The sequence below is a fragment of the Paramisgurnus dabryanus genome, chromosome 17 (assembly GCF_030506205.2).
Source record: "Paramisgurnus dabryanus chromosome 17, PD_genome_1.1, whole genome shotgun sequence".
Taxonomy (NCBI): Eukaryota; Metazoa; Chordata; class Actinopteri; order Cypriniformes; family Cobitidae; genus Paramisgurnus; species Paramisgurnus dabryanus.
In genome coordinates, this window is record NC_133353.1 from 23,324,337 (window position 1) to 23,343,979 (window position 19,643).

Consider the following 19,643-nt stretch of genomic DNA (forward strand, 5'->3'; position numbering starts at 1 on the left):
CATTTGTGCTATACTTTTGGTTTTAAAATAAAAGCTATATTCCACAAAATATTAATATAAAAATGTGTTACAGTGATTTAATAATTTCTCTCCTAAGTAATACAGATCAAGTAACGCTAACTGTGAACTGATATGAAACAACAGGTTAAATGTGGCTCATTCGAAAGCTAGAAATTACAGTGCTGTTTTATAAAAACATTGTGTTGTATTGGGAGATGATGGAGGTAGGCAGCACTAAAGGCTGAAACAGGGAACTGGATGGGGCATTTCAAAATCCATCCCAGATTAATGGGTCATTCTTAATCTCTCATGGTTGTGTCCAAATTGGACACCCCCACCCAAACTCAATCTCAGACCTTGGTGATCTTAATGTGAGAGAAATACACGCGTGACAGTGGGGGAGGAACATGATTCAAAGAGAGAATGAGGAGGGAGCCTTTGATCATCAACGCATCGGATATTAACATACTGAATGTGACATTTTTTATTTGTTGTATTTGAAACACACACAAATATCTGTAAAGTCAGATTTGATTAAGAAGAGTGTGCGTGTTACCTTCAGTGTGGCAGTATAATGGTGAACAGCAACAATGTGACAAACACACTGTATGGAAAACAGCACTGTATGGAAATATTAAGTCTTGGGTTTGTATTCAACACATGGAGAAAATACACTAAAGACTTAATTTGTATATGACAGACCTCAAGCCATATTTTATACTGTATAAAGTCTGACAAACTAAATGAATGACTTTCTGTGCTATAACTATAATACGGTTGTGAATCAGTAGTCTCTGCAATATAAAAGAACTCGGTACAAAAGTCTCATATTGTCCCATATTTTCAGTCCATTTGTCTGTGAGAAAACGTCTCTATCCCTGTTAAATGCAACTTTTTAACTCTGTCTGTATCCACCAACTTGTTTTTGCCTTTTTTGTCTGCCTGTATACAAGCTGACACATACCCAGTGAAGATGTTTTTAGTGTTGTTTTGTCAATTCCTGTCTCAGACCTTTTGTCTTTCTCTAAGTCTGTCTCTCTCTTTCCTGAGGTATGAGATGGCCGAGCGGATGGCTTTGCTTTGGGTGTCAGTTGGTTCTTTCTGCAGGTACAGAGTAAAGTGGAGGATGCTGCGACTCAGAAGGGTGTCTGGACTGTAACTTCCGCCCCCTGAGCGCAATAAACGCTCTGCAGCTAGAGCGAGGTTTTTATCCCAGTTGGCTGGATAGTCTACTTGGGCGTCCACTGTTTGACAGTACAGCTGTTGATAAAAATGCACAAGGATTAAAAGATTTGCATAATACGAAGAAAAGATGAGAAATATGGACAATATTGAGAGTTATGGGTAGTAACTATTAAAGGGATAGTTCACCCCAAAATGAAGATTCTGTCAACACTCACCCTTAAGTTGTCTCAAACCTGTATAAAGTCTTTGTTCTGCTGAACACAAGGGAAGATATTTTGAGAAATGTTTGTAACCAAACCGTTATAGAGCAGCATTAACTTCCATAGTATTTCATCGTGCTCCTGCCTACTGCATGATTACAAATATATTCCATTGTGTTTAGCAAAACAAAGAAATTAATACAGGTTTAAAACAGCTCGAGGGAGGGTAAATAATGACAGTTTTTGGGCAAACTACCTTTACATCAACAAAATGGCCGTTTCTCAATGTCAAGGATACTTCCTTTGCAGGACTAATCCTTACAAGTCACTTCCTTCAGAAGCTAGGCGAGGCTCCTCTTTAGCATTCGGAGAACACGTTAATGGAACAGGCTAGCAAGTGCACGTCATTGCGTCATTACGTCAGTAAAAATGTGTGCTTTCGGGATTGTGGGTGATTTGAGAGAGCGAAGAGCGCGAAGGATACACATATGCATCCTTTCCTGTATATGGGATATTTCTCGAATGAAGGACTCAGTCCTTGGTTGAAATTCCGAGGATCCTCGACATTGGAACAGTCCTTCGATGGATGTCGATGACATAGCATGCTTGCATTAAGCCATTAAACAGACAGACTGGAGTGATGAAATTATCTAGAAATCTATTAAAGGGGACAGAGAATGAAAAAACATTTTTACCTTGTCTTTGTTGAATAATGGTAGTCTACCCAAATTCACAAACATACAAAAAGTGCTAAACATGCTAAACATCTCAGTCTCATAGAAAATCTTCTTTTAGAAATGTCAGCCAGAAAACGGCACAATCTGAAAAACTGATGCTTGACATCACAGGCATCTAACTGCCCCACTACTTTAAAATAATGGCTAATTTTTTTGAGTGGCAGCAAAGTCAGCCAATCAGTAATGAGATTGCAAGTTAAGCCAGTAGGGGGAGCCAAATAGGTGCAAAACCACTTAAACTCCCCCACCCTAATAGAGCTATTTGAGAGAGGTTTTTAGGAAGCTTCTAAGGCATTACAGACCCAAACAAAAACATTTTTGTCTACATGTCACATCACAGAACAAGGATAAATACTCCGTTCAATCATTCTATGTCACCTTTAATAATTAGAAGACGTCCAGTGTTCAGTCTGTTCCCTTTATATGTTTCTTAAAGCGTTTTCATCACATTGCGTTTGTAATTTATTTAGAAAGATTAAAGATTTGAATGAGTGAATTTTTACGTTTTGTATTATTTCTTTGTACCTTATATCTTAGCCCAGTGGTTCCCAAACTTTTTCAGCGTGCGGCCCCCCCTTGTGTAGGGTGCATTCCTTCGCGGCCCCCCAAAGAAAATTTTTGACAAAAAAACTGTTCTAAAGCTCAACATTTTAATAAAAAACATTAAATTATACAAAAAAGTAGTGCTTTTGGTTAGTAGCCTTATTTTTTTAGGTTTAATTACACAGAATTCATGATAAATTTATGTATTTCATAAAATGTCATAAAACTGGGGCCCCCCTGGCACCATCTCGCGGCCCCCCTGGGGGCCCCGGCCCCCAGTTTGAAAACCACTGTCTTAGCCGATGTCTTCTTCCTGTTTGTTCTAAAATTATTATGTTTACATACTTAATAAAGATATAAATATAGCACACACGCACGATTTATGTTATTAATGTTATATATATATATATATATATATATATATATATATATAGTCTTGTTCAAAATAATAGCAGTACAATGTGACTAACCAGAATAATCAAGGTTTTTAGTATATTTTTTATTGCTACGTGGCAAACAAGTTACCAGTAGGTTCAGTAGATTCTCAGAAAACAAATGAGACCCAGCATTCATGATATGCACGCTTTTAAGGCTGTGCAATTGGGCAATTAGTTGAATTAGTTGAAAGGGGTGTGTTCAAAAAAATAGCAGTGTGGCATTCAATCACTGAGGTCATCAATTTTGTGAAGAAACAGGTGTGAATCAGGTGGCCCCTATTTAAGGATGAAGCCAACACTTGTTGAACATGCATTTGAAAGCTGAGGAAAATGGGTCGTTCAAGACATTGTTCAGAAGAACAGCGTACTTTGATTAAAAAGTTGATTGGAGAGGGGAAACCCTATAAAAGGTGCAAAAAATGATAGGTTGTTCAGCTAAAATGATCTCCAATGCCTTAAAATGGAGAGCAAAACCAGAGAGACGTGGAAGAAAACGGAAGACAACCATCAAAATGGATAGAAGAATAACCAGAATGGCAAAGGCTCAGCCAATGATCACCTCCAGGATGATCAAAGACAGTCTGGAGTTACCTGTAAGTACTGTGACAGTTAGAAGACGTCTGTGTGAAGCTAATCTATTTTCAAGAATCCCCCGCAAAGTCCCTCTGTTAAAAAAAGGCATGTGCAGAAGAGGTTACAATTTGCCAAAGAACACATCAACTGGCCTAAAGAGAAATGGAGGAACATTTTGTGGACTGATGAGAGTAAAATTGTTCTTTTTGGGTCCAAGGGCCACAGGCAGTTTGTGAGACGACCCCCAAACTCTGAATTCAAGCCACAGTACACAGTGAAGCATGGAGGTGCAAGCATCATGATATGGGCATGTTTCTCCTACTATGGTGTTGGGCCTATTTATCGCATACCAGGGATCATGGATCAGTTTGCATATGTTAAAATACTTGAAGAGGTCATGTTGCCCTATGCCGAAGAGGACATGCCCTTGAAATGGTTGTTTCAATGACATAAAACACACTAGTAAGCAAAGTCTTGGTTCCAAACCAACAAAATTAATGTTATGGAGTGGCCAGCCCAATCTCCAGACCTTAATCCAATTGAGAACTTGTGGGGTGATATCAAAAATGCTGTTTCTGAAGCAAAACCAAGAAATGTGAATGAATTGTGGAATGTTGTTAAAGAATCATGGAGTGGAATAACAGCTGAGAGGTGCCACAAGTTGGTTGACTCCATGCCACACAGATGTCAAGCAGTTTTAAAAAACTGTGGTCATACAACTAAATATTAGTTTAGTGATTCACAGGATTGCTAAATCCCAGAAAAAAAAATGTTTGTACAAAATAGTTTTGAGTTTGTACAGTCAAAGGTAGACACTGCTATTTTTTTGAACACACCCCTTTCAACTAATTGCCCAATTGCACAGCCTTAAGAGCGTGCATGTCATGAATGCTGGGTCTCGTTTGTTTTCTGAGAATCTACTGAACCTACTGGTAACTTGTTTGCCACGTAGCAATAAAAAATATACTAAAAACCTTGATTATTCTGGTTAGTCACATTGTACTGCTATTATTTTGAACAAGACTGTATATATATATATAAACAGGCCTACGCATATTAATTTGTATGTAATATAATAGTTTTAAAACAAACACGTAGGCTATAAGGAAGAAATAATAGAAAACAGGAAAATGATAAAATATTTAATAAATTCTATTATATATAATACATGATAGTAAAGCTTTTATTTTTACTTTAGCAATTTATACTGTAAAAATAAATTATTTACCAATAAAGAATAATACATATACATTACATATATGCCATTTAAACTTAATTTTATTTATCTAAAAAATAAATGTTATGTGGTGAAAACCCTACAAGAAACATTACACTAAAGGGAAACATAGGGGAAACGGACTTTGACAGAACACCGGATCCATAACAATCACAGTTTAACGCTAAAACACTTTACACCGCTACTGCAGAGCTGTCACTTTCTGCCACCAGTTGGGCTCCGCCCACAAAAAAAATCGTCATCTCTGTTTGCAAACACGCAAAAGGTCTATTATATCTCCAATATCAAGTTATGGACCAAAGATCTCCTACTTCTGAAGCTGGTAAAGCACTGTGATGGCAGCGCAAAGGCTGTGGTTTGATTCCCAGGCAACAATCCTTTATACTGAACACATTTATTGCATGAATCCACTATAAGTGTCTTTGAATAAAATAGTCTGTCAAATTCATAAAGGTAAAAATGGAACAGCATTTAGTCTACAAATAATGACGTCATACTAAAATCTAGCATTGCAGAAGGAAAACCACTACATGCAAGTCATCAAAACAGTTGAGTTAGTTTTGAGTAAGCATAGTTTAGAGACTTTCATTGTGTGTATTGAACTGCTGTATCATAGTTGTTTGGCTTCTGTCATGGCCCTCAGTGTTCAAAATATGGCAGTATAACAATGTTACTGTTGCTGAAGTTTACGTAATCAATGAACATTTTATCAGTTTGTTTTTATCTTTGATTTCTTAGAAAGTGTCAAATATACGAATGTACACCTAATAGGTATACCCAAGACTGATAATACAGTACTACTTTGTGATACTTATTATAGGGGTTATGTGTGATGCCATTTCCTCCTCACATTATAAGAGAGCTCATATAGACGAGCCTGTGGTTCTCTCTCCATCTTCTCAGCCAGGCCAAATAGGAAGAAAGCTGTTTTAATCCTAAACAGTAAGGAAATAAAAGCACCTAGGTGTACATGGAGTTTTGGTGAAGGTACAATGCTTAACTTAACCAAACACTGCTAAAAGTAGTAGACAGTGTATTACCTGGCCTGCCACATCTCTTCATTCGCAACTCTCTCCCAGGAACCAGGATGAAAGCTGTCATGATCAAATAAAAAAGCCACATTGCTTCTAAATACATGTGTCATTCATCTTCTGTGATGCATAATGGTGTCATGAACATGTATTTACAGGATTGGACTATTGCATTCTGTACCTGAAAAGCTCAGATTGTGAAAACTTCAGTATATACACTCACCTAAAGGATTATTAGGAACACCTGTTCAATTTCTCATTAATGCAATTATCTAATCAACCAATCACATGGCAGTTGCTTCAATGCATTTAGGGGGTGTGGTCCTGGTCAAGACAATCTCCTGAACTCCAAACTGAATGTCAGAATGGGAAAGAAAGGTGATTTAAGCGTGGCATGGTTGTTGGTGCCAGATGGGCCGGTCTGAGTATTTCACAATCTGTTCAGTTACTGGGATTCTCATGAGCAACCATTTCTAGGGTTTACAAAGAATGGTGTAAAAAAAGGAAAAAACATCCAGTATGCGGCAGCCCTGTGGGCGAAAATGCCTTGTGGCTGCTAGAGGTCAAAGGAGAATGGGTCGACTGATTCAAGCTGATAAAAGAGCAACCTTGACTGAAATAACCACTTGTTACAACGGAGGTATGCAGCAAAGCATTTGTGAAGCCACAACACGCACAACCTTGAGGTGGATGGGCTACAACAGCAGAAGACCCCACCAGGTACCACTCATCTCCATTACAAATAGGGAAAAAAAGGCTGGTAAAATGATGACTGGAAAAATGTTGCCTGGTCTGATGAGTCTCGATTTCTGTTGACACATTCAGATGGTAGAGTCAGAATTTGGGTAAACAGAATGAGAACATGGATCCATCATGCCTTGTTACCACTGTGCAGGCTGGTGGTGTAATGGTGTGGGGGATGTTTTCTTGGCACAGTTTAGGCCCCTTAGTGCCAACTTGTCATCGTTTAAATGCCACCGCCTACCTGAGCATTGTTTCTGACCATGTCCATACCTTTATGACCACCATGTACCTATGCTCTGATGGCTACTTCCAGCATGATAATGCACCATGTCACAAAGCTCGAATCATTTCAAATTGGTTTCTTGAACATGACAATGAGTTCACTGTACTAAAATGGCCCCCACAGTCACCAGATCTCAACCCAATAGAGCATCTTTGGGATGTGGTGGAACGGGAGCTTCGTGCCCTGGATGTGCATCCCACAAATCTCCATCAACTGCAAGATGCTATCCTATCAATATGGGCCAACATTTCTAAAGAATGCTTTCAGCACGTTGAATCAATGCCATGTAGAATTAAGGCAGTTCTGAAAGTGAAAGGGGGGTCAAACACAGTATAAGTTTGGTGTTCCTAATAATCCTTTAGGTGAGTGTATATTAAAAAAACTTAATAAAAGTAGATGTTAATGCAGATAATTTTGTACATTGACAGCTCAAATGAACTGCAGTATTGTAAATATGAGATAAGGTGGTAATGTCTTGACATATTTATGCATTTTGATGCTCGCCTGTAAAGCAACAGTTCTGAAGTTTAGGGTTAACCTAAACATGACCCCTTTAAAAGCAATAGTAATGGTACAGCTATTGAATGCGCCTCCAGTATCTCATTCAGGAAAGGATAATTAATCATAAAAGTAATCTTATAAAAATTCCCCAAACTTTGGTGCATCATTCATTCAATGGTTTCAAGTATGCATCAGTTTAATACACTGACCAAGTTGGTGACCCCATCCGAACCTCCAGCGAACGAAGTGAGATTCCCATTTTGTACACATTGCATCAAAGCACTTTCGTCCAGTATGGACCAGTAATCCAGCGGATCACATTCTGCATATCTTTAAACCATACAACAGCTGAGCTTCAACTTCGTCTGTCTTCGGAAACTCTCTGTGGCGAACGACTCCCATATTTTTGCATTTCTCCCTCTCCGCTACATGCTTAATAAACGTGCGGCCTCTCCTTCAAAGGAATATTTTAGCGTGTGACTTCCCTGCTAATATTTGGCTGGCAGGCAGGGATGGACACGCTTGTAGTGGGTGAGAGGAGAGTAATGTCACACCATTCAACCCCGATTAACTTGCTGAATACCAGCCGGCTGCAGAAAGCCTCAGTGCTGGAGACTGAAACTAATTTGACTTTATACACAGATATTGACACGCGGCAGTTTAGAAAGTCATTAGGGTGGGGTCAGCGGACTAATAATGACTTTGAAGCTGGAAATGGAGGCTGTATGCGCAGCACGAAGTCAGAAGAGTGCACTTTAATATTGGTAAAGACCGGAAACACTTCAACAGAAGTATGCAAGGGGAAAAAACGAGGATGGGGTGCACCTGGTGAGAATGGTACTTACAAAAAGTACCAGACTAAAATTAATGTTTGAGCTGCCTTAATTTAAAAATACCTTATACTCACATATCTTCACATATATTAGTTTTATCTCAAGATGCACACCAGAATTGTAAGGTTTGTTCATAAAAAACTACTTAAATGTCCCATAGGCCTAGTCTTGGATTAATCTAAACCCTGTTCAGGAAACCGCCCCTTTGTGCTCTAAACATTGTAATGTAACATATTAAACTCAACCAAACAGAGGATAAAGGCTATTTCTATGGAGTAAACTATACACTAGCATAAGTGATGTGCTACCTGTCGTGTGCCTCGCTCCAGTTGTAGAGGTGGAGTGTGCGCTGGGCCCATTTCTCAGGGTCAAATGGGGTCTTGACGGGTACCAGCTGCTCACAGACGCCCCAGGGCCAACGAGAGAAGCTCCTCTCCCAGCTGGGGTCGCCCTCGGTTAGACCGATACACACGAACACAGGCCTGCTGTAGACAACCAGAGGAAAAGCAGCTAAATTCGACACATGCCCACTTAGTATTTATTTGGAGCAGGTAACATTTCAATAATAATCTCTATGCTACTAACAACAAAAACATTATAACAGCATGTAAGGCTTAACAGGTCATTATTAAAACATAGTTCAAGATGCTCACTGGTCGATTCAGCATCCCAGCTGTAGTAAAATCTTTGATTTAGCTATGATGTGAAATGTTAGTACACAATGCACAAAGCACCCATAGTGGATTATGGGTTGCAAATGTGGGTTATTTATTTGGGTTGTATAACAGCATCTGGAATGTTAGGGGCTGTGTGTTTAAGGTGAATTTGGGTGATAAAACAAGCCTTAAATTTTTTCTTTAATTTTATATAGTAACTCAAGTAGACGTCAACAATGCCCTAACAATGCACTTTAGCCACATATACTGTAGATATTTACAATATAACAAATTTTGTTTTATTAAATGTACATTCAAATAAACATGCCATTTTTAACAACATATATTATAGTTAATAATGAATATAAACGACTGATCTTTTATATAATTACTGTTTGTTACCATGTTATTATAACATTTGTAAATGTCTTATTCGCTTTTTTCTTCCGAAGAAAAATATTCACATTTTTATTTTCTTCAAAATTCAGCTTAAGTTATAGAAAAAAAAATAGCATGACGAATTTGCAAACAGAACATTGCCATACATTTCTCCATGTGTTTCCCCCTTTGTTTACTTTATTCTCTTATTACTGCCTACCAGGAAAACCCTACTTTTTATTGCCCCCTTCTCAGAGACCAGGGCCTTTACCAAGGAAATACTGCCGTCTGGTGGAGGGAGGCAGTATATATTCATTTTTTCTTTGCTGTCCCACTGGAATAAGGTCTAAACTACAGGTGGTTTGTAATCATTTAAAACATTTTGACAATTGCACTAAAATTCCAAGTGCTTTTTGGGTAGTAGCATATACACATTAAGTATGAGAACCGCTTATGTATGTGTGGGTGTGTGTTAAACGTACTGCATATTGTGCTTGAGAAACTCTTCAATACTGAATGTTTTCTTTTCGGCACTGTTGATGGGGTCCCACCAGCGTCCAGGAAAATTTACTCTGGGTAGATGCTTCTGGAGTTTCTCCACGTACCAGCCATATGTCATCATCTGTATTATATAAAGGGAGTTATTATACTACCATATATATTTTGAAAATCTTGAACCCTGTATGTCACTTTGGATATAACCATATGCCAAAAGATCAATTTCAAGCCAAAATGTAGGATATTTTTAAAGCTAACTGAATTTTATATTTGCTATAGTATAAAATTATCCATGATTTTATATATATTTTTTTTAGATTTTATGCTTTCATGTATTTTACTTTACGTTCCCATTTCATATACTTTATTGACTTTTCCTGGCCTGAAAAACACAATTTTGTGACTTCTCTTGATATATTGTCCATTGCAGTGGCTTGAGAAATAAAAACAGGTGCCACAGATGACTGACCTCCTGGTCAACAAGGCTGAGGTCTGGCCGGAGACCCTGGCAGTAATGGAGGTAACGCAGCGTGTTGCCGGGGAGATCACCTCGCGTCAGCACCAGAGATCCTTCCGGCAATGAGAACACAACTTCTCGACCAAATCTGTCCACAACGTCATTGCCGCTTTGATCACACTCTCTGTATACACACATACACAATATATAGTAAGAAATTCAGTGCTGCGCTTTGATGCCAAATAATATTTTTTTCCATTACAACACATTAAAGGCTCAAATCCTGTGCTGGTGTACATTATTTAAACTATGTAGGATATTATATATGTTGGATATTATTTTATAAACATGACTGTTCAATACATAAATTAACAATAAGATAAGGAATTAAAACCTATATACTGTAGGGGAGTGCGGGGCAAAACTAACGCAGGGTTAGTTGTAACACGGACTGTTAACATTAACCCTAACCCTAATCCTAACCCAAAAGACGATCTCCTGCAAATTATTGGAAATGTATAATGTTATTCCAGAGAGTTATTGACGAACGAGTGTTTTGGTGGCAAATTTTTTCATCATGTGTTTTTTTTCGTTTTTTAAGTTGGGTGTGTAAGATACCAAATCTAATGTTATGTCATATTAATCAGTGTCTTGATGACTAAAACATAGCATCGTTTTGAAATTATGTCTGCAGCTCTTAGCAACTTTTTTGGAGGGCTTGAAAATATTTTGACCCAGCGGGGTTAATTGTAACGCTATGTTACAACTAACCCCTCAGCAATAACAATATGAAAACTGCTAACGTTAGCGTAATTCTTGTCGTTGTTTTAAATAGGCTACACACGAATGATTGCTGGCTGCCAACAAAATAAATGTGCCTGTCTTATCAAAAATGGTGTGTCAAATTCTTTTCATATCTTTAATATTGATTGAATAAGGTCACATCAAAGATTGAAATCATAATGAAATGAATGGCTAAAATCAGACTTTGATGCTCACTATCTCAGAATTTGATTTTGAAACTGTAGTATGGTTATTACAGACTGGGTCACATATACAAAAAGAATTGTCATAATTGTGCTGCTTTTTCTCACATATTGAGAAATTTGTACCCATTTATAATTGAACTATTGCTAAAAAAGGGCTGGATAAATGAATACAGTGTGGATACCTGTCTATTATAGACAGATTTATAAACAATATCCACTTCAATATAGACAAAAGAGTATTGAAATATTTGCCTGCAAACTTATTTTAGCAAGTGTTACAACTAACCCCCTGCCTGTTACATTTAACCCCACCTATGGGGTAAGTTGTAACGTTTGCACTTCTGTCACATTTGGTGTAATTGTCCAAGAATGGTAAGTACTAGAAACAAACTTCAAATGTTCATTTGTAGCAGAGATGTGTGTGTTGTTTAAAAATATAATTAATCAAAAGCAAATATTTTTTGAATGATTGAGCCAAAACCAAAAAGCGTTAGGTTGTGCCCGTTCTCCCCTATTATGTGGTGTTAGTCCCATTCTGTAAACACTTGATCAAACTGAACATGGCACACCTGGCCTGTTTAGATTGATTGCCAAATCATTAAAACAAAGTGTCATCATCAAAATATATTATTTTTAATTGAGTAAATGAAACGGGGATCTTATGGGCTCAGATGCTGGACCGCACACAAACTTTGAAAAGTTACTATGGGAGCCTAAGATCATGGAAAATAGTTCTCTTATAGTTAGTTGTTTTCCAAAACTTGGTTACAAACATTGCTCAAAATATCTTCCTTTGTGTTCAGCATAACAAAGACATTTATACAGGTTTGGAACAACTTGTGGGTAAATGATGACAGAATGTACATTTTTGGGTGAACTACCTCTCTGTTTTGAATTCCGTTCCTCTGCTTCTCTCAGAGCAATGAAGTGAGAAGTGATGAGGTAAAATATCTCTTGGCTGTAATAATAGGACTCGGACAGGTGTGATGAGCGCTGACAAGACTGTCAGTCTCATGTTTGATCAAAGCGCTGCGGTACTCGGCAGCGATGTACCAAACCTGAGCGTTTTAATCTATGTGACTGGTGTTGCTAGGTTCCCTAATCAAGCACAGAACTGGGCTGCTTCAATCTGCATGACTAGCGTGACCAGGAAAGCTAATCAAGCATAGAGTAAAAGCGGTAGAAGAGCAAGGGTGATTTTGCTTTGATGTGTGCTAAAGCATGGATAAAATAACTCATTTGATGCGTGACTGTCATGGCCTGACTGATTGACCACAAGGCAAACTCCAAATCAAGGGGGTTTAGGAGGCAGGTCTCATTTAATGGCTCATGACAAAGTTTTTAAGATTTTTACCTGAAGAAGAAATATGTTTTGTTGGCGTTTGCCAATGCAAAAGCTGCCTTTAAAATGCCAGGCTGCTGTGTGTGCTTGTTAGGGGTAAAGGGGTAGTTTACCCAAAAATGACAATTTTGTCAGTGATCCTGATTCCTGCGTGAACACAAATATCTTCCTTTGTGAACAACAGGATTGGAAAAACTTGATATATGACCCAGTCTTCATGTGATTGTATGTGCATGGCTTACCTATAGTTTAAACTGATCATGTGTGATATGAGACCTGCAGTAAGAATCCAGGCCCCTGTGCTCCATATCACACCCCAGTCCAGGCGCCTGTTCAGCCAACACAAGCTCCAGTTCAGACCCAAACCAGCCAGAACACATAAACCTGCATCAGCCTGCAGCCAAAACCGCTCCACCTATTGACATGCACACTCATAAAATGCAAATGCAGAAAAATCAAGTGTGATCTAAATATGAGACAATATATGTGAAATGTGACTGATTATGTAGGTTAAAACTGACTCACTCACCACCCCCAGTAGCAGTGGTTTCTCAATGTCCAGATTCGCTCTCCAGGCGAAGAACATAGAGTAGATGCTAACCATAATGAGTATTAACCAAACAAAAATACAGCGCCCCCTGGAGGTCAGATACAAGTTAGTAAGGAGACTGCATTGTATTTAATAACTGATCAATATTTGGTCAATCAGGGAGGTCTGTGGTTGTGATTACAAAATTAACATACACAATATATTACGCCAATATTCCTACATAGTTGTGGTAGTTTGTGGTAGTCAGTGTGATTCCCTCAGGACAAAATATGCTAAAATATTTGTCAACAAAACCCTTGACTTTACATGGATCAATTTAATTATTTTATTTATTTACATGTTACATAAACATGCAATAAGCAATAATGTACAGTTAACCAGTCAGGTTTATTTTGAGATAACTACTGTTGACTGCATATTATGTACTACACATAACAGTGAAACTAAATTTATATAAAAAACATGATGGCCCAGCTGTTAGTCTATATAAGATTTATAGTAAATGAAAGCTTTTTTAACCAAAACTACAGCCTTCAATCACATTTGTTCCAAAGACATCTTAGACAATGACAGATAAAGAGATGTTACTTAAAATTGTTTCTGCACATTCAACATCAACAGGGAGAGGATAGTTACCATTTACATCTCCCAGCTGGTTTTTACTTCAGCAGGACTGAATATAAAAGTGAAGGTCAGTCAATTCATTTATAATATCTGCATGTCTTACCTGTTCCTCAAAGAAAGAAGAACACTTAGCACTGCCAACGCTAGCACTGGAATAGACAGATCATTCACACAGTGATCCCACTGGGCCCTAAGACACAAATGACAAAATGTCGAGCTGTATGGCTTCATAAAAAACAACATCAACAGGACCTTTCTGCTGAAGAAAAGGTTGTTTGAAGTGAAAACGGTTCTACAGATCAACAGAACAATTTTTTAAAAAACCTTTGACTTAGTTTAAAAGACAATGATTGGATCACACAGATCCACGAAAACGACCAAAAACGCTCTATTATACATCCCGGACAGTATTTGGTGATGTCACACAATGTCTAAACATATAATATGCATCTGCATGAAGTCATTGTTTTCAAAAATGTCTGTTTTTGTAGTTTACAGAGACTATAAGGACATCCTTTAAAAAACTTAAGTTTGCATTTTTAGGCTTCCAAAACTCTGTTGTTGTGTTAACGAACAGCCAAACTAAATACAAAGTTTACAGTTTTAGGTGTCTTGTGAACGGCCCCTTAAAAGGTTCTTTGAAGAACCAAAAAGGGTTCTTTTATGGGATCACTGCAAAGAGCCTTTTACATTTTTCATTTACATGTGTGAACACACGTCTCTTAGATGGACAGAGACTCTGTAATCTGAAAACACTGGCATGTAATCATTTATGTGTATATACACGAGTATGTGCCCTTAAAGGTCTTTTTTTTTTCAAATATTAAATGCAATCTTGTGACAGCCTCTCTCCTCTATCTTTTTTCCGACCCAGTCAATGGGCAATTTCCCTGCTGAAAGAGATACTGCCCTGTTCGTGCTTTAATACCCATCTCTCCCTGACAGCTTATTTAAGCGTTGTGTGAAAGCGAGTGTGCAGAGAGTGTGTGTGTGTGTGTGTGTGTGTGTGTGTGTGTGTGTGTGTGTGTGTGTTTGAGCTTCTTATGGCAGGTTTATGCTGTGACATGCTTGTTGTGTTTCCCTCTCTCGCTCTCACCTGTCCATCATGCTACAGTATGTGGCATCTCTGGGGGGTGATGGGAAACGGCTGATTGGTACTAGCAGGACGTACTGTAAAATAAGCTCTCAATGGGGGACACCCAAACGTATGATGAGGCTGGGCTTTGGGGACCTGAGTCTCTGGTGATATGTTTAACTAATGTCACAGATCGTTTCAACAGCCAGAGTAATGAAAAAACACAGACTTGTTATTCACAAGGCAAAGTGAGACAAAGATGGTTACATGTCTGTGACGGTATTCATGACATTCCTATTAGTAAAAAAATGTGGCAAAATGGAAAATTATGAGAATTTGTTGTGTTATAGAATTCAGCCAGCTGGTGTTTTTATTAAGTTTCAATAGATATTAAGATTTACATTTAAATTTTAAAATCTTCTAATGATTTAAATGACAGAATGCATGTTTATAATTTAACAACAACACCGACTGCATCATATTTTCTTGCATCGAATTACATTCACAGTGCAGAAATGCATATTTGTGACCCTGGACCACAAAACCAGTCATAAGGGTAATTTTTTTTAAATTGAGATTTATACATTATTAGGCATGTTGAATTGTTAGGCATGTTAGACAATTGAATTGAATTGAATGTTGTGATAGTCGTCGTAATCAGTAAAACACGATGCTTTAGCCTCTTACTGAGTGCGTTCACATGCACAGAATAAGCGGATAACTATCAAAAATCTGCTTATTATAGAAAACTGTTTTCATGCGTTTACATGCAAATCAATAAACCGGCTATGCAGACAACTGCGTTTACATGGTACTTGGAGAATTATCAGTTATCTCGAAGGCAGTGACGTCACCACCTATAGTACATAATAGTCGATCAAAAAGTCAACGACATATCTGTCTTAAGCTGTACTGTTGTATCTCTTCTCGTGTCTGCAGAACCTGTAAATGTAACATGAGCTTTTATTTTCACAGTTTCTCTGCCAACTGCTTTAGTCAAGCGGAGACTTTTATGCGTTACTTTGCGCTTACTTCCGCGTGTGTAGTTTATCTTTCATACGCGGAGACATGCGCACATGGACAAAACCGTGAGAAAGCCGGTTAAGGTGTTTACATGCCACGCGAAATCGGCGTAATGAGCAAAAAACTACCTGTGCCGATCGGTTTTTGCTTATGCCGTTTATGAGCTTTCCCCGATTAAAGAAAACAGTTTTACGCGTTTACATGACCCCACGTGTTATCACTGTATTAAGCATAATCGGCAAAATCATTTAGTTTCATTAGAGAGCACACACTAAAAACTGAATATAAACAGTTGCCAATAATTCACCGGCTGCATGCGCATTTATATCACCGGGTTTGTCAGACGTTGGTTAACCTTCATCAAAACATCCCTATACATCATCCAAAAGCTAAGTAAATAAACAAAAATCTATAATTTTGACCCATGCAATGTATTTTTGGCTTTTTCTACAAATATACCCGCTTACAAATTCAAATTTTAATTAAATTTGGAACATCAATACTTAAAAAGAATCTTTAACCACAAGTTTCTTATACTCACTTTAACATCTTCATGTGGTCCACATTTGCTTCTGTTTTTGCCTGAACCCAAAAAATAAAACCAAAATATGCTGCATTATAATAATAAAAATTTGTATATATAGTATTTTGTATATAAAATATGAAAATGCATAAAAAGCTTGATGCTTGAACTTCCTACATCAAATCTTACAATAAGAAAGTAAACACACAAATGAATAAATGACATTGTATGCATGAATACCAGACTGAATGTGCCATATTCAGTTCTGAGGAGGTGTTTGAGCAAACCACTAAGTGAGGTCTGGTCTCCCCAGCTCCAGCGAGCTCTGTTCAGATAAGAGGAAATGGGCAGGTAGATATAGGGCACAAAGCCAGCCAGGAAACACATCCCCAAAGACACAAGATCATAGAAGGACAGTCCCTGTGGGTGATACATGTCACACATATAACTGAGAAACGTTTCCATTACCAATGCTCAAATTTACATACTGATGAAATTACTAAATTACTAATTTAAAAAAAATATTTAAGGTAAGACTACATACAGTATTAATGTCATGAATGAATCTACTAACAAATACTGAGAAATCACATGTATATCTCAATGATTATCAATACTCACATTATGAAAGTATAGGTGCAGGAGGGCCCAGGGAATTATGACAATAACATATAAGATCAGCGTATGCTGGTTACACAGGCTCAAACCACAGCACAGCGCCCCCCATAGAGCAAACTGGAAAAAAATACAAAAGAAAAATTACTGCACCTGACAACCAATAAAAAAAAAGATTTTGTATGACTGGTTATTACCTTCTTCTTCTGATTAACACTTTCTGCACTGTGAAAAGATGCAGAGAGGGCAAATAGGGCGCCGACAAACAGGTTATTAAGAGAGAAGACTTCAACCATTATTGACCACTGCCATACCAGCCTGGACACTGCAAACACTCCACCTGCCAGGATAGCCCCTGGACCGGGTCCCGACACCCTAACAGACAGAAAACAGTTATGGATATAGGAACCAAATCACCTATATACTTCTAAATACACTTACACACTAAAGAAAGTTTAGACAAAGGGTGCGTCTCAATCGGCTCACAGTACTTGAAGTCAAGGCACTGCTCATATTAAGGGCTGTCTTAAATGTAAAATCCTTATAGTGCACTGGAACATCTGTTCCTTAAAAATTTATTTACATACCATCACACACCTTCTAAAGCTCTCCAACCAAAAAAAACAACAACTCAAAGAACATAATACTCATTTTGACAACTCATGAAACCTCTGTATCTGTGTTCGATAGTCAAACGTGAGATATGATGTGTGGTGACATTTCACAACGTGCTTTAATAATGTGATCAGAAAATAAGTCATCAAGTGTGCCAATGATTAGTGAGCCAGGGTGCTTGCCTGGGCCTGTGTACACAATCTACTGATTCACGGCCTAAGGAGATGGGAACTGAATGACAGCCAAAGTGTTTAGTTGACAGAAATTCAACGTGAGGGTGAAAGGACCCTAATTAGTTTGAAATTGAGTATAAAGTGATCAAAAATGGTCCATTCTGTTATTGGTCAACAGAGAATGTGTGTAAAAATTGGTTGTCACAAGTAAAATTTTCTCACATTCCGACCAAATGATGGAATGTCGCTTATGCCAACGCTTCATCTAAACGCAATTAAAATGCACTCTAAAAACTATTGGGTTGTTTTTTTCTACCTAATCGCTCAGTTGAGCCGGTTTAATTTATTTAATTGGGTTATTTTCTCAGTCTTGAGTAGTGTCAGTGTAACCAAGTTTGTTGACTTTATTAAAGTCCATCTGTGGTGAAAATCAGGATTTGTGTTGTTATAATGTGCTGTTTTTAACCCTGGAGAACCCACGGGGTCAATTTGGCCAATGTTAATTGCTGCTATCCAAAATCCTCTTGGGTTCTCCAGGGTTAATATGCTTTAAGACAACCCATGTGCAAATTCATCATTTAACACCATTGCTAAGTATTTATTTATAAAACAGAAAACAGTCTTATGTTGCGTTCCAGGCAACCTGTAACCCGTAAATCAAGGAGTACATCAATCTAGTACGAGTTCACATGTGGGAAGTCACGGGTTTGACTGCCGTTCCAGTGCACTTTCACAGGTAGAAGGTTGGAAAAACACGGGTTACAGGTTGGCTGGTAACTGGTACTCCCAGTTCAGAGTCTTGAGTCGTGGTTTTGAAGTCGTGATTTACGGGCTTAAAAACCTGCCTGAAACGCAGCATTATTCCAACGGTTAGAAATCACCTTTGTTTCCTACGTTACAAACACGTAACCAATCACATCAATAAAGTTTAATGTGTGGATCAATAGTTTGAGTCATAAATATTACTGTATGTAAGGATGACGCATAGACTGAAACAATTGCAGCACAGCAGCTTCAGCTCTACTCTGCTCACACGTGCCATGTGAATGCTCTAAAGCAGAAGGGCCATACGCATGCCGTCCACATTATGTAATTTTCATCATCAGGAGGGTCTTTGGTTTGAAAAGGGCTGGCCAGCTAATCTGTACGTTGTGACTGGCCTAAATACCAGAAATGTGATGCTCCTTACCATGTTTAAAAGATTTGGTCACAATGCAATGCTAACAGGAGTTAATTTACAGGCTGAGGCAGGAGGAATTATGATAATTTCGGTCTTGTCTACATCACCAATCCCAGAAATTAAACTGTTGCCTACAATCTGTGTGTTTGTTGTAGTCCAAGAAATATATTTACATTGGAGATGATAACTCGCGTCATCGTTTACTTTAGGGTATGTACCTTTTGGATATCATTAACATGTACTAATACACACTTACACACCAAAGGAAATGTAAACAGTGAATCGGACCATAGGTGCCCTTTAAAAAGGTGTCGATTAAAGAGTTTGATTAAAAGGGGATTTCATTTCGCAAGGCCAACAGGATTCCTTTTCATGTTCCCTTCATGTTTAATTTTTTTATTTTGACAAAGCCAAATAAAGGTAAACTGATAACATTTTGTATACCCTTTATCTTATATTTGTTATACCCAATCTCTGTTTCTCTTAGTTAGAGAAATATAAATGTGAGATTCTGGACACGAGATCTAAACGGGATCTAAACGGAATCCGTCGGATCAGGAAAAAAACATTCTTTACAGGAAACACAGAGTAATCACAAAGTAGCGCAAACACGAAATGGAGTTTACTTTATATGGACTATG

The 19,643-nt window shown here is 37.9% G+C and overlaps 1 protein-coding gene across 3 annotated transcripts in view; it reads right to left on the minus strand.

Moving 5' to 3' along the window:
- Window positions 1–875: 875 nt before the first annotated feature.
- The window catches only part of tmem260 (transmembrane protein 260), a 38,744-nt gene continuing 19,976 nt past the window's right edge, over window positions 876–19,643 (minus strand). For 2 of the 3 annotated variants that reach the window (XM_065288605.1, XM_065288607.2), the window contains 13 exons: window positions 17,232–17,409; window positions 17,041–17,154; window positions 16,660–16,839; window positions 16,438–16,478; window positions 13,902–13,988; window positions 13,154–13,262; window positions 12,867–13,039; window positions 10,306–10,477; window positions 9,821–9,960; window positions 8,613–8,789; window positions 5,953–6,006; window positions 5,763–5,847; window positions 876–1,260 (listed from right to left, as the gene is read on the minus strand). In XM_065288605.1, coding sequence (XP_065144677.1) covers window positions 1,006–1,260; window positions 5,763–5,847; window positions 5,953–6,006; window positions 8,613–8,789; window positions 9,821–9,960; window positions 10,306–10,477; window positions 12,867–13,039; window positions 13,154–13,262; window positions 13,902–13,988; window positions 16,438–16,478; window positions 16,660–16,839; window positions 17,041–17,154; window positions 17,232–17,409 — 1,765 coding nt within the window. In that variant the 3' untranslated portion in view covers window positions 876–1,005. The remainder of the gene's footprint in view (window positions 1,261–5,762; window positions 5,848–5,952; window positions 6,007–8,612; window positions 8,790–9,820; window positions 9,961–10,305; window positions 10,478–12,866; window positions 13,040–13,153; window positions 13,263–13,901; window positions 13,989–16,437; window positions 16,479–16,659; window positions 16,840–17,040; window positions 17,155–17,231; window positions 17,410–19,643) is intronic. The other variant, XM_065288606.1, reaches the window with a different exon arrangement.